This window comes from Mus caroli, chromosome 14 (genome assembly GCF_900094665.2).
Source record: "Mus caroli chromosome 14, CAROLI_EIJ_v1.1, whole genome shotgun sequence".
Classification (NCBI taxonomy): domain Eukaryota; kingdom Metazoa; phylum Chordata; class Mammalia; order Rodentia; family Muridae; genus Mus; species Mus caroli.
Genome location: NC_034583.1, coordinates 22959275 through 22980821, shown reverse-complemented (window position 1 = coordinate 22980821; position 21547 = coordinate 22959275). Strand labels below are relative to the sequence as shown.

At 44.8% G+C, this 21547-nt stretch overlaps 1 protein-coding gene across 3 annotated transcripts in view; it reads right to left on the bottom strand.

Annotated features, from left to right (window-relative positions):
* The window catches only part of Rft1 (RFT1 homolog), a 38623-nt gene extending 21545 nt beyond the window's left edge, over positions 1 to 17078 (bottom strand). For 2 of the 3 annotated variants that reach the window (XM_021182012.2, XM_021182013.2), the window contains exons 1-6: positions 16973 to 17078; positions 12522 to 12607; positions 10636 to 10752; positions 9479 to 9668; positions 7679 to 7780; positions 3362 to 3499 (exon numbers count right to left, since the gene is read on the bottom strand). In XM_021182012.2, the coding sequence (XP_021037671.1) occupies positions 3362 to 3499; positions 7679 to 7780; positions 9479 to 9668; positions 10636 to 10752; positions 12522 to 12607; positions 16973 to 17035 (696 nt within the window). In that variant the 5' untranslated portion in view covers positions 17036 to 17078. The remainder of the gene's footprint in view (positions 1 to 3361; positions 3500 to 7678; positions 7781 to 9478; positions 9669 to 10635; positions 10753 to 12521; positions 12608 to 16972) is intronic. The other variant, XM_029469220.1, reaches the window with a different exon arrangement.
* Between the last annotated feature and the right edge of the window lie 4469 nt (positions 17079 to 21547).

Genomic DNA, 21547 nt, shown 5'->3' with positions numbered 1-21547 from the left:
AGAANCCCTGTNNCNAAAAACCAAAAAAAAAAAAAAAAAAAAAATTAAAAATGGCAAATCTTTTTGCATTCTAAAAGCAAACCAAACCACCTGTAAGTTCTACTGCTCCAACAAGTTCACACTCCACTCTACTGAAGTCCCTGCCACTTGCTGAGAGCCACATGCCATGTCCACCTCCCTTCATAAGCTCTCCCCACCCTTCTTTTCCTCTCCTTGACTAGTCTACTCAATCCCCCCACTAACCCCTTATTTCAATCCCAACCCAGCGAGGGGCACAGAGCAGCCTGAGCACATCTGTGGTTCCATGCATCACCACACATCCCTGTTCACTTCTGCCCACCCATGTTCAGCTCCAGCTCAAAGGCAGCTTCCTCCAGGAAGCCTTCCTGAAAGATCCCAGACAGACTTCTCCATCCACCCTGACCGTCTGCTCTGATGGCACTAAACGCAGTATTACAGTGTGGTTGGCGAGTGTCTCGGGTCTCCACCACAGCAATTCAACATGGACTCATGTGGAACACATGCTTGCTGTGGTGACCGCTGCAGCTCTACTTAAATATTTCTAGTTACTCAGACATGCCAAAGAATATAAACAGTGGTCATCAGTTGAGGTACCATTAGCTTATTATAAATCCAAATGAATACCTATAAAAAACCCGTAATTCTAGAAGACTAGGAAAGGAAACTGTAACATTTGGTCCAGCTGATCTTTCTTGCAGATGATTGTAAGCAGTTTTACAGAGGAGCTGCTCCAAGGAGCCACGTAGTTATGCCTAGTTATGCCGCTTGTGGGAGAGCTGAATGCAGGCTATTCTATTCTTGTTCTTTGTTTTGTTGTTGTTTGGGGGGCGGAGACTCACTATGCAGACCAGGCTGGTCCTCGTGAACTTACAGAGATCTACCTGCCTCCCAAATGTTGGGATTAAATATACACACCACTACACCTGGCCTAAGACCCCTTCCTCTCTTTACCCCTTTAGAAATAATAAGCCTGAGTAAGTTTTCTACCTGGAACTTCCCAATCTTTAAGTAAATAAAAAACTAGCATGGTCAATAAGCCCAATTCTTTTGGAAGACTGGTTAACCACACAGACCTAACACGGTCCATAGAAAGCAATTACAAGGAAGTGGATCCAAAACAAGCTGTCTGGTTTGGGGTTTAGTCACTTAACTCCTCTGAGCACCAGCTCTCGCATCTGTAAAATAGAGACAATAGCAGGGTCTTACAGATATTACTATATCCTCAGACTTTTTCCTGATTTTAACCTTGGGGCAGAGTCTTTCTAAGCTGCTCAGGCTGTCCTGAGCTCTCCAGACAGCCCAGGAACTCCATGGACTCTTAGCCACCAACCTCTGCTTCTAGAGTAGCTGGGCTTAGAGGCCTGTGCTATCACGATCATCTTAAATGGTTCTTTTCAAAATACAAACAGCCTCACGGAGCTCCTGACGTCTTCAGAGGAGTTACATGAGCCATAGAAGCCAACGGTTTCACTTTAAAAATAAAGTCTGTAGTTGCAGTCTACAGTCCCAACCAACTCAGACGATGAGAAAAGACTGTCTGAGCTCAAGAGGTAGCACTTGGCCAGGCAAAAGAACAAACAAGCAAAAACACAAAACCAACCAAACAAAAAGCCAGAGTCTGCAGGCTTCAGCTCTACTCCTGCTGCTTCCCAAATCAAGAGGAAACTCTCTGAGGCCTAGAAACGTCCCTTCCTGGCTATCTGCAACCTGAATCACACCAAGCAGGGAGTCAGCCATTTCAGGATTGGGGCAGCTGTCCCAAGGATACAGGTGCAGGTACTCTCAGTTAAACTGTTAGTGCGCTCACACCACTGCCAATGGTGTTAGCCTTGCTTCAGATGGTAATACCGACTTGTGCCAGGCCACGGTTAAGCCTATACAGGCTCCATCTCATTAGGCCCTCAAAACCTTATAAGGGACGGATCCTTATCACCCTTACTGGGCATGTAAAGAAACTACTAACAACTCAACAAACACTCCTTTCCAAAACATGCTGGGGAACAGAGAGGCTGGTCAATATGAAAACATGCTGGTCAGGTCACAGTGGGTGCTGGGAGACCCTGGTGTGGGAGAGACTCCTCTAATTTGGAATCCTGGCCATTTACACCCACAAATGAGACATAGTGGTGGCCAAAACTGTCCTCGGTTAAGGTCTGCTAAGAGGCAGCTGATGAGAACGGACCACTCCTTGCTAACAAGTGAGAACACTGCGGGCTCTGACATCTAATACCTGGGCCTTCCTTACCATTGTGTAACAGGACTCCATGAATTCAGAGACTCAGTGCCCACAGATCTGCTACCTTCTCAAGTAATCACAAAGGAGAAGTGAAGCAGGTACCTCTCTACTACAAAGAAACAAAAAACCAGCAAACAGGTGCTGAGAAAAAGACAGGGGCCCAGCATGAAGCAGCTATGTGGTGTCCTGTCCCGAGAGGCTCTGGCTCCAGGCTGGCAACAGCACTGACCCCATCAGAGTGGGAAATGCAAGACAAACTGCCCGAGAGGGAAAAAGGGTCGAGCATGATGAGGCTTCACTCCTGCATGCCAGCATCCAGCTTTCTCCTTTGGTTTGATGGGAAAGTAGTCATGTGAAACGCAGCCCCACTCCAAGATCAAAACAAAACAAAGCCAGACATTATCTTTCTTATCTTTCATACCAGCACTCAGGAGGCTGAGGCAGAATTGCAAGCTTGAGGCCAGTATGGGATAAATAGCAAGACTTTGTCTCAAAAAGGTCCAAAATGAGACAACAACCACTGGGGGTTATCCCTGCATTCTCAGAATCCAGGACTGTCTCTGCCAGAGGTCAATCCAAGAAAACGGTTGGAGAAGAAGACACAGGAGTGGAACATGGGCACTGGATCCCCTGCGGACTGCTAATTGCGCTCTATCCTCACCCTGGACAGGTCCAGCCTTAGCTCAGCCTTAGCTCTTTAACCCTAATGCACGAAGAGTGAAAATGTTAGCCTTCAGAGATGGAAGCACTGGATGACGCACGTGAAGGATTATAGGGCCTGGCACAGTTTTTCTCTACTGGGAGCAGGTGAGCCTCTGAGGTGATGTGGCAGTGTCTGGAGGTGCTGTACGTGCTGTGCTGGTGGGGGAAGACCTACTGGCATCATGAGCCAGGAATGCTAAACACCCCAGGGTGCATAACAGTCCCTATAACCAGGCATGCCCTATGCAAAAATCACCAGTGCTAAGATTTGGAAATCCTGACCTAGTATGAGGCAAGCACTCAATAAATACAATCTGTAAATTTACCTTTCCTATTATAAAATAAGCCAGCTGCAGTTTCTCTATCTCGAGGAAAACCATCATCTGTGAATGCGTTACTCACTCTGCTTCTTGAAATACTGGGCAACAGCTGTGTTACTCTGGAGACAGGAAGAGTTAGTTGCCTGGCTGATTCTGGGGAACGCAGTAATTGTATTAAATAGATGGCATAGCAGAGCACCAGAACAGTCGTGTAGAGAAGCTGAAACAAAAAAAACGAGGGCTGGAATTGAACTGTTCTGAGAGGGGCATAATCACAACAGAACTATCAATATTACTCCAAGGTCAATCAAGGCATAAAAGTGTCCTAATTAACTGCACCTTCCAAAGCACAGCCCACCACTCACTCACAGCCAGCGCCATGGAGGCTCCTGTGCATGGGCTCCAACACTGGACTTGCCTGGAGAACACAACTTACAAGGTAGACAGCCAGGAGCTCAAACGGCTCAGATGTCAGATACCCACCCAGCAAACTGACTCCAGGTGCCCTGCCTGCCGACAGCCGGGATTTGCCAACATTTAGGACTGGGTTTTCCATAAACCATGGAACCTGTGCCATTTATGATTACAAAGCAGAATTGAGCTACTGGCTCTCTCTCCTCCCCACCCAGGGCATTGGCAGGGTGACAGCTACTTCCAGCTCCAAGAGGAAAAGGCGGGGTCGTGAGAAGGGCTACCTCACCCTCCACCCAACTGGAACAAAAGAATCGCCTTTGGTCAGAAGTAGCCAGCTAGCTTTTGTTTGAAGGCTTGAAATGAGTACCCAAAGGGCCCCTTGCCACCAGCCCCCTTCTGAGAATGACAGTGCACCCTAGCTCCAGGACTGGGACCTCCAAATCCCTTTTTTTTCTTTTCTTTTGATTTTTCAAGACAGGGTTTCTCTGTGTAGCCCTGGCTCTCCTGGAACTCACTCTGTAGACCAGGCTGGCCTCAGACTCACAGAGATCCACCTGCCTCTGCCTCCCGAGTGCTGTGGTTGGGGGTGAACACCACATTGTCCAGCCCAAGCCCCTCTTTCTACTTGTCTATACAAGGGAACTCCTCTCAAAAGGCACATGTCAGGGAAAGGGGTCGTCTTCGGTAGGCAGCTTAGTGTCCTATATGCTCTAATCTCAGTCATGACGCCTGCCATCCACCAGCTGTCTTCACTCAGGCCTCAAGGCCTTAAACAAGCAGTGGAAGTGGAAGCCGCTCACTCCCCCGTCCTTGTGATAAGTGTGCTTCTCCACCTCTCCTCACCTTCCTGCAGAGCTGAGTTCTGGAAAACAGTGGCAATCTGAAGGCAGGGAGCCACAACCACAGGACCCTCCTTTACTTCCATCAGGAGAGTCACATAACAACTGTTACCATTATAACCAGAGGACTCAGCGGCTTGTAGTACACTTACATTGTTGTCAAACCATTGACATGTCACCACTACCTAATTCCTTAACATTCTCATTACCCCAAAAGGAAACTGCACCCTTTAAGCAGTCACAATTCATCCCCCCAGCACTTAGCAGCCACCACTGTGCTGTCTGTGGTCCTGCCATCCTGGACATTATGCATTCATGGAATCATACAATGTGTGGCTTCTCGTGCCTGACTAGTTCTTTCCTTTAGTATGTTCTGTGCGAACCGTGGACCTCTGACTGTTCCGGAACTCTGTAGACCAAGCAGACCCCAACCTTGCCCTAGCCCTCCTGCCTCTGCCTCCAGATGCTGCGATGACATGTTTGTCACTATACATGGCAGTTCTTAGAACTGAATAATACTGCATTCGATGAATATACCAAATTCTGTTTACCCAATCATCAGTTAACGGGCATCTGAGATTGTCAACCTTTTGGCCACTGTGAATAGTGAGTGTTATGAATGTTCTCTTTGGTATATATACTTAAGAGTGGGATGCTGGCACATGCATATCTGTTTAATTTTTAAAGGGACTATTATACTGCATTTTACAGAAGCTGCCATTATTTTATATGTAGACCAGAAATATACTAGCTTCAAATTTTCATAACCTTTACCTACAGCTGTTATTCTATACCCACCCTAGTAAGTATGAAGAAATACCTCACTATGGATTTCATTTTGTTTATTTGTTTGTTTGTTTGTTGTTAGTCAGATTTTCTCTGTGTAGGCCTCACAAGGTGACCGGGTTAGCCTTAAACTCCTATAATCCCACCTGCTTCTGCCTCCCAAGTGCTTAGTTTAATGGCCAGGCCAGGCCTTCACTATGGTTTTGATTTACATTTCCCTAATATTATTGACCCTGACAATTTTTTTATGTGCTTTTTGTCCATTTGCTTTATACATTCTTTGGGGAAATGTCTGTTCAAATTCTTTGCCGGTTTCTAACTGAGTGGCTTGTCTCTTTTATTGTCAGGAATAAGCATTCCTTATTCACTCTAAGGCGAGTTTTATAGGCAGTTTAAGGAAGACTTTGGAGGCAGGATTGACAAGGGGACTCTCAGTGCCCTGGGTAGGGCTCACATGCTGCTATGAGTGTCACTGCCTGGTACACATTTGGCCATGATTGTCCTGTGGAGCTTGTAAAAGTCTCATGGCAAGGAAACAAATGCATTCAGTCAGTTTCCCTCGTTCAACTATGACCATACCATGGGTAGAAACTGTAACATCAGAAACACACAGTGCCAGCAGGGCGTGGTGGGGCAGAAGCAGGCAGATCTCTGAGGTTAAAGCCAGCCTGGTCTATAAAGTCAGTTCCAGCACAGCCAGGGCTACACAGAGAAATTCTGTTATGAAAAACTAAAAGGAGAAAAAAGAAAAGAAAGAAACACTCTGTACCAAGTGCCTTTCCCAAAGTAAGAGCGGACCATATTGGGCATTTCTGAGGGGCTTCTGCTTTATGAGAGAGAACGCTTAAAAACAAGAATAATGGTGAATGTAGAATTTACAGTTCTAGATCCAAAAAGATATGGAAAAACAACCAATTTAGATAATTTCTCTAAACTATGTTATCTCTTTGCAAATTGGTTTTATGGGCAATCGTCATTCTTTTTTTTTTTTTAAAGGTTGTTTTTTTTTTTTTTAATTTATTTATTTATTACATGTAAGTACACTGTAGCTGTCTTCAGACACTCCAGAAGAGGGCGTCAGATCTCGTTACGGATGGTTGTGAGCCACCATGTGGTTGCTGGGATTAGAACTCTGGACCTTCGGAAGAGCAGTCGGGTGCTCTTACCCACTGAGCCATCTCTCCAGCCCCACAATCGTCATTCTTAATTAATTTTATATCTAGTCTTTTTGTGTTCCATAAAAAATATCAGTATTTTTCCGAGGACATAGGAGAGACTGTCAAGTAAATCATTCCTAAGCAGCAACTTCAGCTGCCTTCTCAGACACTAATGAAAGCTACACGGTAGACATCCAGGCAGGGAGTTCTTGCCTATAACCCTAGCAGTTTCCAGGCTCATGTAGGAGCACTGCTACAAGTTCAAGGCTAGACTGGGACACAGTATGAAACCTGTCCCCAAAACAAAAATCACAACCAAACCAAAAACACAGGAAAGCCTACATATCAAAGCCAGACAAACTGACTTCAAGGACAACCTGGACAACGCAGCAAGAGCCTATCTCAACAAAACAAAACCCACTACAAACCACTTCGTATGCCTTTTTGATATCTGGTAAATAAATATCTGACCTTAGGCTTCATTTCTACTTATTATTTATTTGTTTGTTTATGTTTTTGAGACAGGGTTTCTCTATGAAGCCTTGGCCAGCCTGGAACTACCTATGTAGAGTAGGCTAGCCTTGAACTCATAGAAATCAGTCTACCTCTGTCTCTTACAGTGTGTGCCAGCAAGCCCAGCTTTAGGATTCATTGTTAAAAACAGTACTTTTACTCCAGCAACATCTTTATTAGAGCTAGAACTGTAGGCTGTACCAGAATATAAGATGGAGTCGAATTGCTACAACTGGAAATGTGCTTGCTTGGACTAATTCATTCTCTCTGAATTATGTGAGATTTCAATAGAAGTTTAAAATATACTTGGCAGCATTTCCTCCTATTCTGCAAACAACTGATTGAAAATCAAGGAAAATAATACACATACAATTTGATTTCTACTCCACCCCCTACCTTTCCCCTGCTCCCCCATAAGACAATCAAAGATCATTCTGATACTGACCTGCCCACAGAATATCTCACAGGAGTTTCTGATGCTGGATATCAGAAAGCAAGTGCATGGCCCTCTCCAGGTCCCCAAGGAAACCAGTGTGTGAAGCAGGGCGGACAGAGCAGCTGGAGGAGTGCTAGCCAGCCAGGATTCTAGTTCCCAACTATCCCAGAGCATGAATACTGTGAACATAAGCACATGCTAGTGGGAACAAGGAGGGAAGACAGACGTGTAAAAAGTAAGGCCACAACTCTCACCTGAGCCAAAGAAAAGATGTACAGACCCCAGTGAGGCAGCCACAGGACAAGAAGAGCCGTCAGGACACTCCTAAGGATGACCGACATGCTCTCAGCAAGAACCTGCACACAGACAAAAGGTGCGGTGTTATCAAAGAGTGACTATGAAATGACATAACAAACACAAACTTCAGCATGGTGGCTACCCTGGCAGAGGGAATGGGGCTTGGCTAGGCATAAGCATCAACAGGAACGGTTATTTCTTGAAATGGGTGAGTGGGTAGTTCATTCTTATTCAGTATATTGTGCCTTAAGATTATATGTGTGTGTGTGTGTGTATGTATGTGCATATATATATATATATATATATATATATATATATGCTAGTACACATTAAATAAAAAAGGATTTTTTTTCCTTTTTTTCTCTTTGTTTTTTTTTGTTTTTGTTTTTGTTTTTTGTTTTTTGTTTTTCGAGACAGGGTTTCTCTGTGTATCCCTGGCTGTCCTGGAACTCACTCTGTAGACCAGGCTGGCCTCGAACTCAGAAATCCGACTGCCTCTGCCTCCCGAGTGCTGGATTAATCATTTTATTCATTTACATTTCAAATGATACCCCCTTCCCAGGTACCCCTCCACCCACCCACCCATCCTATCCCCCCTCATCCCTCTCCCCTTTGCCTCTATGAGGGTGCTCCTCCACTCGTTCACTCATTCCTCTTACTAAAAAAAGGAATTTTAAAAGAGGAAAAGAAGCATCACTTACAACAAAACAAGGTCACAGGGAAATATGAAATGTTTTATAGCAATCCTAAATTCCATTCTAACTCTTATCTTCCTTATTACAGACCCTGTTTTTCATTTACAATGTAGAGAGGTAGAGGTAACTGCCCCAACACAGGTTGTATGTGTGTTCAATGCATTCATATGTGTGCACGTGTGTGCAGCAGGTGCATGTGTGTGGGTCAGGTGTGTTACTTTGTGGCTCTCTACCTTATTTTTTGAAACAAATATCTTTCACTGAACCTGGAACTTCCTATTTTGGTTAGGCTGCTGGTCAGGTAAGACCCAGGACCTGTGTCTTCCCAGGGCTGGAATTACAGCCATGGCTTATAATATGGGTACAGGGATAGAGACACAGGCCCTCATTCTTAGACAGCAAGTTACTAACTGAACCATGTCCCTGGCATCTACTTGCTTTTTGAGATAAAATAGCCTTGAATACACCATCCTCCTGCCTCAGCCTCTGGAGTACTAGGATTATACATGTTTCCTGCCATGCCTCAATTGGCAAAAACAAACTTTAACATAGCCCATCTGACAAATTTAAAATAACAAATTCATCATGTTACCTTTTCCTAATTTTCAATCTAGTCTAGAAAAATCTTTCTTTCCTGTGAAAGCTTTCTGTAAAACAGCACAGATCTGGAGGCTGAAGAGGTTCGGCAGCTAAATGCACTGGCTTCTCTTCCAGAGGACCTGGGTTCAGTTCTCAGCACCTATATGGTGGCTCACAACTGTCTATAATTCCAGTTCCAGGAGATCTAACCTCTTTCCTGATCTCTGGAGGCACTAGGCACCCAAATGATGCACAGACATACTCACAAGCAAATTACCCAGCCGCATAACATAGAAACAAACAATGGATCCAGGCATGAGGGCACACAACTTTAGTCCCAGCATTCAGAAAGTGGATCTCTGTCGGTTTCAGGCCAGCGTGGACTACATGGTAAGACCCTGTCCCAAAACAATCAACAACAACAACAAAACCCCACACTTTCTATTACTGCTCACATTTCCGAGTCACAAGAGGTTCACTGACCTTGAGCTTAACAAACATATGTGCTTGTGCCAAGACCCAGAAAGGCTCTCCCAGAAGTTCCACAACTGCTGAGAGACCAAAGAACAGCACACCAGTTCCATAGTAGGGGACCACATCTGGATCAGGCACTTCAAGCAACTGCAACCAGACCCAGCCCAAGCACGAGGACCAAAATATACCCAGTGGGACACTAGAAGAATAGAAAAGACGATTTTTAATATACAAAGTTTTAAGTATAAAAATACATTAAAACAGTAATACTGAATGAAAGCAATAGTTATAATAAAAATAGTTACCACAGTAAGACTCTGTTAGTAGGAAAGAATACACTAATACCTCACAATGAACCTCAGTCACTCTCCCCATTTAAAAGGAACCTGAGGCTGAAAGGGGCTGGTAACATGGCCAAGGTTATAAACAAGTGGACAAGACCAGAAGCAAGACCCACTCATGACCTGACTCCAAAGCCTACCCCGTATCCACTGGTTTAGACTAAGTCAATAAGGAAACTTTCCAGAAAAACCAAAAACCTGTTGCCCATGCTTAGAATGACTGTCAGACATTCTACAATGTCTTGCACCCCAAATAACCAATAGTCCCCAGCACGGTGCTCGCTTCATGTGCTCCACAAGGCACAGCCATCTTGCTAATATGATGGACACTTGCCAGCCCTCTGACAGGCATCTCTGTGAGGCAACAGAGTTACACAAGGGTGGTACTGGGAAAGACCACCAGCCTCGCTGCAGGGATCAGGCCGAGAAAACCATTTATTAAAAATTAATTTCAGCTGACATACTTGGTCTACAAGAACATTCTAAAGAATTGAAGAAACATGTAAAGAAAGCCTTGACAGACTTTTTAAAAATATTAAGAAGTTGCTAAAGGCTCCAGGGAAACTACAGGATATAAAGATGAGGAATAAAATCAGTCCAGCAGTAGGCCAGAAACCTAGTCCAGGAACCCCAGCCAGAAGCCCTCCTGGCTATGGAGAGAAACAGGCCAAGCAGCATCTCCAACCCAGACACTCTCCCCTTTTGCTACTAAAATTAGCTCCCAAACCCACTACAGATCCAGTCTGGAGATGACTGGCTGTAGGCAGGTACTGTCACTTCACTACCATGCTCCTGGCACATGTCATGTGCTGAAGTACAACTCACGTTAGCCACAGGAGGTTGAGGGTCTGACTCCAGTCCCGCTGGGCACCCCCGCTCAGACAAGCTCTTCGGAAGGCCTCCCTGGCCAGGAAGGTTGTGGTTGAGTAAAGCAGTGTTAGTCTACAAAGCAAATGTGGAAACTGAGAAGGCCGCCAGGCTTTGTAAGATGTTTTACTGAAAGAACCTTTGAGATTTTCCTAGCAACAGGAATAAGAAAAGTTATTGGTTATAAGCCACTTGTGATGAGCCTGGTGTCACAGACCTGTGATTCCAACTACTTGGGAGGCTAAGGCAGAAGACCACAAGTTCAAGGCCTGCTGGGCTATACAATAAGTTCAAAGCCAGTCTGCATCTCAGTGAGACTCTATCTCAAAACAAAAAAGTTCAAAGGAGACTAAAGATATAGCTCAGTGGTATAGCACTTCCCTAGCATCTCCAGCACTTCAGGAAAAAACAAGCAAACTCCCAACATCCTGGTGGGGATGTAGATGGCAGTGTCTCTGACGAGCCCCATCCTTCTGAGCCACATGAAAACCTGAGTTAGGACCAAGCTAGGCACAGACTGTGAGACCAGTGCTGCAGGGACCAGAGTCTGCAGCTTATGGCAGAGGGTGTAAGGACAAAACAAAACAAAACAAAACAACCCACAAGCTTAGCACCCCACATACTAAGGGGACCTGGAGCCTCTAAGCAAAGCAGGGGTTCTATCACACAGTGGTCCTAGTCAAAAGACTTTCAGGACAAACACGACGACAGGCAGCCATGACAGAGGTTGCTGCAACCCTCATCAGGAAGACTTGCTGATTCCCTTGCAGGGGGCCAGCACCTGAGCCAGTCTTCCTGCACCTAGAGAAAAGCAACTGACATTTCCCTGCCTCTACAGCCAGCAGCCTGGTGATGTGGTCCAAGTGCACAGACTCCCCAGGAGCCCATCTGCATGGCAGAGGAGGAGACAAAGCCACTGTGGGGGGAAATGGCTAAGGCTGTCATGCAGGCACTTGGCAAGCTGGAGGAGAGTGCATGGGGAGAAATATCTGCTCGCTCTGTCTTCCTACTTTTTAAATAGTATGTCTCAGTGGGTCCTCTGTCACCACTGCCTCAGAGATCGTGAACCCTACCTAGTACAAAGCTCCAGGTGGCTGCGTTGCCAGTCCCAAGTTTGAGAACTGCCATTAGGCTCTCTGAAAAACATCATGAGCATTTGGTTGGTAAATAGCAGGCATGAGATTCTGACTAGAACATGCTGTCTTTGTTTATCAGGCTCTAAAGAAACACATGAGAAGCTGAGCTATTCTAAGGACATCATTTCCTACATTGTGTGTGTGTGTGTGTGTGTCACTTGTGAAGACAAAATAAGTGTGGGTGTCCTAGAACAGAGAAGAAACAAGCTGAGTTTTACAAGACAAAACGAGTTTACTTTCCATAGAATTCATAACATGGATGCAAGCTCTGTTCAACTATGAAATCACTGAGGCAGAAGTGAAGGCGTCTAGCTGTCCCCAGCCCTGCAATTTTGAGACACATCCTCACGAACTGCACAATTCCTGTTTCCTGTGTTGTGTCAGCAGGACAAGAACACAGGATTATACCTGAGACAAGGTTTGTGATGAATTACTCCCACTCTTCTCCTGGGCCCTAAGAGCAGGAAAACCAGAACACTAGGGGGGAAATGTGCATTTGGAGGATGCTAATGGAAAACACTGCATGGGTCCATTAAGCACAGCAGTGCCCGCTCATTCCCCGCCCTGCACTCCTCAGCCACTGCTGAAATGTTCTGCTCCTGGGAAAGGCACAGGACTCTAAAATCTGAGTGGGCACATGGGAACAATCTGAAAAACCCATGACTGGTGATGGCAGCTGTGGAAAGTGCCAGGGTCCATTCCTCTTACCTGACATTCACTATGCCCACAATCTCCTTTGACAGGAATCGAAGAATAAATGCATTCAAGACAAAGGTGATTAATCGAAACAAGACCTGTAAGAAAATACATCTGAGTTATGTCTGGAGCGTTGACTTGACTATGAGGACCGCGTAGCTGTCCTTCCAGATGTGATGTGATGATGACCCAGCTGCCTGGCTATAAAGACCTTGACATACTTGCTTCCTGTGAACTATGATTCCTTAGAGTCTCTCAGCATCCAGAGCTGTGGGCAAACAACCCAGGAAGGTATCTGGGAATCTCCCTTATTTAAAGAGACGAGAAGCCTTGGCAGATTGTATCTTCAGGCTCAAAGTCAAAGGGGACGAAGAGAGAATGGTGATCATGGTTGACACTGTCAGGCCCCTAGCTAAAACTTTCTCCAGATATACCAATTGATGGGCCATGGGCCACTTGAGTCCCAAGATAGCTGTGTAGATGCAGCCCAACACATTTTTGGAGGACAAAGTCAAAAGACTGGACACTCCCAAAATCCCACTTAGAAACTTCACTAAAACAAGAGCCTGCAGAGTATAGCAGACTCACTAGGAATACGAGACCTAGTATCTTTCTTCTCTGTCTGACAATATTTAGGGATTCTAAGGACTTTTTAATCTCCTTACTTATTTACTTACTCTTGTCTTACACAGGAAACACTGTTGACTGAACACTTGCCACTTTTCATTTAAATAACAACTGTAGCCATAAGATAATGTAAAATGGGAGTGGGAAAACAGAGTCCAGCTAACAGCCTAGGAGTCATCTAACAAGGACACACCCTGAGACTTTCAAACTTGTCCATTAAAGAAAACCACCTAAACAAAGAGATCTTCCCATGAGACGTTAAACGGGGCTCCCAAATGGAGCTGATTAGGATGCAAGTCTTACTAGTGAGTGTTCTCTCTTCCTCACCACTAATGACAAGTCAACTCTGTGTTAAACACGAGCACAGTTACCTATACATTCATACAGCTGCCATTTTGGAAGATTCAATCAGTGTAGACTAGAGGTCTACCATGGTCTGAAAATCTCCAGGTCATTAACACTACTCCTAAAGTGTCACAGAACAGCCAGGTCTCCAGTAGCAAGATTATCACCATGTTTGTGGAGTCAGAGGTGATCTTTTCTATCTGATGAAAGCCCTGTGCCTCTTAGAATCATGTAGGTTCATATATACACGCCAAATTCCACACTCAGTGTTGGTGGCTGGAAGCCAGTTCATAGTCTTATTAGAGAAAGTCCTCAGCTGAGTCTCCACCCATTACTTAGCTCTGAAATGTATGGAGCATCTTCTGATTCTCCTAAGCTTCAACTTTCTCTGTCAAATGAAACTAAAGATATTATAAGGTTGATTACAAGGCTAAAATAAGATTATAGAAGTGAAAACATTTTTTAAATGTAAAAAATAAAGGCAATAAAATTTACATCGTGGCTAGCTCAGACAAATTATATAATAAAATGTGCTGCAAAGCTATCTTAAATATCAGCATAACTTAAGGAAGTACATAAGACTGAAGAAAAACACTCAAGGAATCTACATTTTATGATGATTTTTAAAAATCCATACACACACACAATTATAAAATCCATCATTTTGTACACTAATATATACTGATTGCAAATTGTACACTTATCCAGGCAGTCATGGCACATGCCTTTAATCCCAGCATTCAGGAGGCAGAGACAGGCAGATCACTGAGTTTGAGGCCAGCCTGGTCTACAAAGCGAGTTCTAAGACAGCCAGGGATACACAGAGAAATCCTCTCTCAGGGGAAAAACAAAACAAAACAAAAAACAAATTGAACATTTCAGAAGTTATTATTATCCCAGACACTATGGTCTCAGGTTATATCAGTATATTCTAGTTGGTCTGAATAAAGGTTTGGGCTAATAAAATCCAGGTTCCTAGAGCTACCCAGAGTTGTTCTTTTTTTTTTTTTAAAGATTTATTTATTTATGATATATAAGTACATTGCAGCTGTCTTCAGACACACCAGAAGAGGGCATCAGAACTCATTACAGATGGCTGTGAGCTACCATGTGGTTGCTAGGAATCGAACTCAGGACCTCTGGAACAGCAGCCAGCGCTCTCAACCACCGAGCCTTCTCTCCAGCCCCAGAGTTTTAAGTCCACCCAGTGGACCCTTATTAACAACATAGCCTCCATTTGCTTTCATTTAAAAAAAAAAAAAATACTTTACATCTATAACTTTTACATCTGTTAATCAAAAAACAAACAAAACAACAACCAAGCAGACTAGTCACAGTGGCACAAACCTTTAATCCCAGCATCCACAAGGTAAAAGTGGGCAAACCTCTTTGAATTTGAGACCAGCCTGGCCTACCTAGAGAATTCTAGTCCAGCCAGGGCTACATAGTGAGACCCTGTCTCAAGAACAAAACAACAGCAAAAGACAATCAACGGTTGAGACTATAGCTCAGTGCTAAAGCACTGGCTTAGGATGTGTGGAGTCCTAGCTTCAAATCCCAACAGCAAATGACAACCAGGCAAATTCGCCAGAATCAGAACTCAGAATGAAGCAATCCTGCCTAATATCAAACAACAAACGAACGGCCCGGCTCGGCTTCACACAGATTCCTGCTCCAGTGTCTTCCGCTATAACCCGTTTCTGTCTTACAACACCAATCTAGGGAGTAAGGTATTACCCAACATAGAAAATATCAACACTATGGGGCTGGAGAGAGGCTCAGCACTCACTGCTCTTCCAGAGGTCCTGAGTTCAATTCCCAGCAACCACATGGTGGCTCACAACCATCTCTAATGGGATTCAATGCCCTCTTCTAGCGTCTGAAGACAGTGATGGTGTACTCATATACATAAAATAAGTAAACTTTATGTATAACACATTGAACTCACCTACACTGTGAAACAGAAAAACAAAGAACTAGATACGTGGAGTTAAAAGAAGAGTGGCCAACATTGATTATGCATGTACTGTGTGCAAGGCACTTTTCTATATCCTTTATATATAGCTTATTCTATTCCTAAACTGCCATTTACAAACTTCTTATGCTAATAAAAGTAGCTAACATTTACTAAGCACCTTGTAGTGTGCCAGGACGTAACAGAAATTATTTCACCTAATCTTCCTAATCACCCTGTGAAGCTGCAGTGCTGTTCTCATTCAAAATGAGGAAGCTGCCGGGATGGAGGGATGTGCTTGTTACCCCAGCACTTTGTAAACTGCAGCAAGTATATCAAGAATTCAAGGCCAGCTTGGACTACATAGCAATATCTTTTCCTAAATAAATAAATAAAAATAAACCAACCGACCAAACAAACAAACAAAAGCAAAAGCCAGGACTGGTGTCTCATGCCTATAAGCAGAGGCAGGGCAGATCTGAGTTCAAAGCCAGCCTGGTCTACAAAGTGAGTTACAGGACAGCCAGGGAGGCATAGAGAGATCTTGTCTTTAAAAAAAAGAAGAAGAAGAAGACAAAGATGAAGAAGGAAAGAAGGAAGGAAGAAAAGAATAAACCGATGCTCAGAAAAAAAGTCAATTGATTTGAACTTATTTTTGAGACAAGGTCTAAGTATGTAACCCTATCTAGACTGGAGCTCAGATCGGAACTCACAGAGAACTCAACCTCTTGAGTGTTGAAAGACTTGAGCTACTACACCTAACCCAAGTAACTCTTATCTTAAAAGGGGCCACCTAACCTGAATCTAATTCAGCCCGCTTCTCTCTCCTAACCTCTTTGTGCCTCTCTAGGATAAAGGTGAAGGTGGACTCTGGACCATGTGGACGAACTAGCAAGTGTCATCTGCAAAAGAAAAAAAAAATACAAAGCCAAAAAATAGTCGGTCCAAGGACACACAGCAGATGCAGTTTATTAAGTGCACACTAGGATGCCGGTACTGCGCTAAGTGAGCTTATTCAAAAGATCCCAAACAATCAATGCAAATTGCTTTCTGAATTAGATACTATTACACTCATTTTTTGTCAACAAGGAGCTAAAAGCTCAGGGGCTGAAGTGACTTGTCCTAGGTCACTGAACAAGCAATGCCTGAACCCGGATCCCTGTTCTTAGCTACGCCATATGGGCTCTCTAAACTCAATGAGAATCAGAGTTGAAGAACAGTTTTGAGGATCAAGAGTGGAACACTCCAGAAATGAACCCCTTAAAACATCAGATTAAAGTAGCCTCCGTCTACTGTTTGTTGATAGTTGTTTAAACTGTCTCCTCTCACCACACGGAAACACAAGGCTCAGAAAGAAAATGGCTTGTTTGTAGTCACCAGCCAAGACTGGGACCGCAGTCTCCCAACTCCTAGACCCGGCGCCCCTCCCCGCCTCCGTGGTCCCCCGTGGAACCCTGTGCAGTGCGGGGGACCCAGAGCAGCCTCCCCGGGAGGCTTGGCCGCGGCACCACGCGCTGGAGCGGGCGCAGCAGAGTACCTGCAGCAGAAGACCCGAGGAGGCCAACCGGGCCGCCTGGCCTAGCACCTCCTGGCTGCCCATAGCCCCAGACCCACGGCTCCTAGGAGGAAACCGGGCCCGCGCCCGCTTCGTCGCGGAAAAATGGCGTCACGGACAGGCTCGCTCCTGATTGGGTCTTTGACAGCGGGGGGCGGAGCACAAGAAGCTGTGACTCCAAACAACTTGTGAGGCTGTGTTTCAGTCCCTTCTTGCTTTTCTTGGGGTGTCTTGATTTTTGTTGTTGTTTTGAGAGTGTGTTCAGCGCCGATCCCTATAGATCATGTTGGCCTAGAACTCGCAGTCTCTGGAACACTGGGATAACTGGGGCGCACCCCTAGCCCCAACTGATATCTTTTGGCTTGATTTTTTTTTTTTTTTGAGACAGGGTCTCATGTAGCCTTGGCTATCCTAGAACTCGATATGCAAAGCAGACTTGCCTTGAACTCAGTGATCTGCGGGCTTCAGCTTCTGACTCCCAAGTGCTGCAATTCCAGCTGTTATTTTGAAATAAGGTCTTTCTATGTAGCCAGGGCTGGCCTGGAATTCACTTAAGAGATGTCTCCAGCTCCCAAGTGATGAGAATTAAATATTTATTTATTTTTGCACAGTGTAGTTGTGTGTGTATCAGTGAACTCTCAGGAGTCAGTTCTCTCTTTCCACCTTTACATGGGTTCTGCAATCAAACTCAGATTGGCAGGTTTACACGGTAAGCTCTTAACCTGCTGGGCTAATTTGCAGGCCTGCTAATTATCTTCCCTGTACTCCTGTTCCCTGTTCCCCAGCCTCCCAGTACTGGGGATCGAACCTAGAGCTTCATGCATGCAAGGCAAGTGCTCTACCACACAGAGACATTACAGCCCCAGCTCTCTTCTTGCTTTTATTATTATTTTTTTTAATGAAAGTTGTTTTCTGGGGCTGGAGAGATGGCTCATCGGTTAAGAGCACTGACTGCTCTTCCAGAGGTCCTGAGTTCAATTCCCAACAACCACATAGTGGCTCATAACTATCTATAATGGAATGCCCTCTTCTGGTGTGTCTGACTACAGTGATAGTGTACTCATATAAATAAAATAAATAAATTTTAAAAAAAGTTGTTTCCTTTTATGAATATATCTGTCTTGCAAATAAATCAAGTACTGTGGTATTAGACAGTGGGGTCAGAGGTTGGGTAACACTCAAACTCTAGGTTCAGTCCCAGCACTATATACACCTGTGGATGCCTGAAATCCAACACTCAGCGGTGAAGCATGAAGAATCAGAAGTTTAAGGTTATCTTTAGATGCACAGTGAGTTTGAAGCCAGCCTAGGATGCAGAAGGCCCTGTTTCAAAGCAAATGAAAACAAAACAAGCCAGCAGTGGCTCTGCTGCTCAGCAGAGACTAATCAGTGAGATTCTTGCCATTGGCAATCACACGAATGTAGTTACATAACCCTTCCACCAACTGGGCTGGACAGGTCTTCTCCCAATTTTGCAAGGAAGAACTGAGGAGTGAAGGTCAGACACAGAATTTTCATGTATGTAGTTCTCTGTAGAAACCTTCCCAAGGCCCTGATACTTGGCCTGATTGTCAAGACGAGAAAAGTAAGCCTTGGAGGTGTGAGGTGCCTTGTTCAAATCTGCACATCATGGGCCTGGGCAGAACAGATCAGGGTCAAGGGTCAGACATAGGGACAAGGGTCAAGGGTCAAGTTCCCAACATACATGATCACCATTTTCTTTTTTTTTCTTTTTTTTTTTTTTAAAGATTTATTTATTATATGTAAGTATACTGTAGCTGTCTTCAGACACTCCAGAAGAGGGCGCCAGATCTCGTTGTGGATGGTTGTGAGCCACCATGTGGTTGCTGGGATTTGAACTCTGGACCTTCGGAAGAGCAGTCGGGTGCTCTTACCCACTGAGCCATCTCACCAGCCCGATCACCATTTTCAAAGCTCTTCGGCCTTCCTTGCTCTCTGGTAACTGCCTGTCATCTTATACATCATTACCGTCTTTATCAGTACATTTTAGATGCTCACATTTGGATCCCTTCATCCCAGCACTCAGGAGACAGGTGTATCTCTGAGTTTGAGGCTAGCCTGGTCTATATAGCATACATCCAGACCAGCCAGAAATACATAGTGGAATTCCGTCTCAAAACAAACAAACAAAAAACCCGGCCCCCTTAGTGGTCCTCAAAGAGACCCTGTTGGATGTTTCTTTGTCATGTTCTCTGCCCAAATCTCTTCCTTGACAGTACTCTTCACTTTTTCAGGGCCCCCATCCTGACCCCTAACTACCCACAGTCTGTACTTGCTATGGACTAAATGTGTGTTCTCAGAATTCAAACAGTGACAGTCCTGAATGTGATCATATACATATATAATACAAGGAGAGTACTTGGGAAGTAATTAGGATAAAGATGTAGCCTTTATGGTGGGGCCATTGCCCAGTTATTTGAGGAATGGCTACAGTGAGTCAGTGACCATATTAAGAAGATATTTGAGGGCTGCTATGGTGCATCCAGTGGCCCACAAAGAAGACATTTGAGGGACTGGGTATGGTGGATCAGCGGCCATATAAAGATGATGTCTGAGGGCTGGTGATACATCTTAGAGATGCAGTGTTTGCTTATCATAGTTTTGATGCTTAGTACCTCAAAATATTTGGGTGGGATGACTTCTCGTTCACTGTGAGTAGATTATAGCAAGAAGGTGGTTATTTACAAACCATGAAGAGTCCCCTCACAAGACCCAAACTAGCTGTCACCCTGATCTTGGACTTCTAGGATCCAGGGTTGGAGAAACAAATCTGTTGTTTAAGCATCCCAGTCTATGGTGTTTTGTTACAACAGCTCAAGCTGACTACGATAGTTCCTTAAAGCACTTTGTACTCTTGCATCCTATGTACCGACAGAGAACACTCTTAAGCTCTCAGGAATGCCTCCTGGTGTATCACTGTTGCTAGCACTGCTGAACATGGACTGTATGGCTCAAAGCCTCTGTGTCCTCATCTTAGGCAGAATGAGCTTTGTTGAGTGTTGAGACACAGAATGTGAGGTTTAACCATCAGACAGACTTCTCCTGGAACCGTCCTGCTGCAGCTCACCAACTGGAGGACCCCCTGTGTGCTGTTTGTTTGTTTGTATGTTTAAATTCAAAATATTTTATTGATTATTTGGCAACTTCACCTAATGCACCCCAATAACACTTCCTAGTTCTTCCAGGTCCACCCCCCAAACCTTTGTGACCTTGAAGGAGGAGGAGGAGGAAGAGGAGGAGGAGGAGGAGAAGGAGGAGGAGAAGGAGGAGAAGAAGGAGGAGAAGGAGAAGAAGGAGAAGAAGGAGAAGAAGGAGGAGAAGGAGAAGAAGGAGAAGAAGGAGAAGGATAAAAACCAAGTCTAATTTATGTTGTTCATATACTCACTGGGGCATGGTCAGTGCTGATTGTTTTAAAGAGATATTATACTAGCATTGGGTTTATAGCTCAGTAGTACTGTGACGGCCCAGCTTGTGTGAAGGCCTGGGTTTAAGCCACGGTATCTATGATACTGATCTGGATATGAATATAAACATAAATATAGATATTGTCTGTCCTGTTAAGGTGGGTGTGATAATTTTAGCAGACCAGCTTGGCCCACAAGTAGCTTAAATTCTACTAAGAGATTAAAAACTGAAATCTGAAGAAAAATCATAAAATCCCAAATTGGAATCAATTGTGAAAGAATAAAAAAGACTCCTTGAGAATTCAGAACTATAAATGGTGGTCACTAAACAAGCTGTTTTCCTCAGGGTTCCTTCCTGCTGCTTGCTTCTGTGCCAGGTGACCTCCCTGCCAGGGAAAGCTGATCTGGGAGTCGCATTTCATTACTGTACTATTGGGAGGTGCTTGGGCTGGTGCTGAGCCAGTTAGACTTCCAGGGCAATGGGGCAGGATGGGAGGCTGCCAATGGGTGGAAGGCAGAGTAAAAGCTATGGAAAGTGGAGGCCTGGACTTGGGCTGAGCGGAGGCACCAGGACTGGGCATGTTCCCACACAACAGCCACTAGATGGCATGGCTCGTTGGGCAAGGGCCTTCCCAGACCAAGGCTTTTCGCTGTTTGGAAAACCTTCAACAGGGCCTCTCCTTGAACTAGAACATCAACACTTTGTCCCTCACTTGAAAGTCCCAGGGCATGACAAGGCTGCTGTGGTCACAACAGCCCATGTTGTTGAGTCTACAAAGCTATGTGCTGGGTATTTTCATGATCAAACTGAACTCCGTTAGCAGCCCAACAAGACCACTGTCCCCTCTGCTGTACAGGCCAGGGAACAGACTTGGCAAAGTAGCAGCCCAACAAGACCACTGTCCCCTCTGCTGTACAGGCCAGGGAACAGACTTGGCAAAGTTAGGGGACTTGTTTGAGGGATGGTGGTTGGAAACACCAAAGTGTGAACTGGACTATCCCTTTGGAACGCTGTGCTCCCCCCACCCCCAGCAGTTACGATTCAGGAAGGATTTGGGGTATCTGCATTGGTTTTTGTGGTGTTTGCCTGTTTTGCCTTTGACAACAAGTCTTACTTACCCTGTAGCCCAGG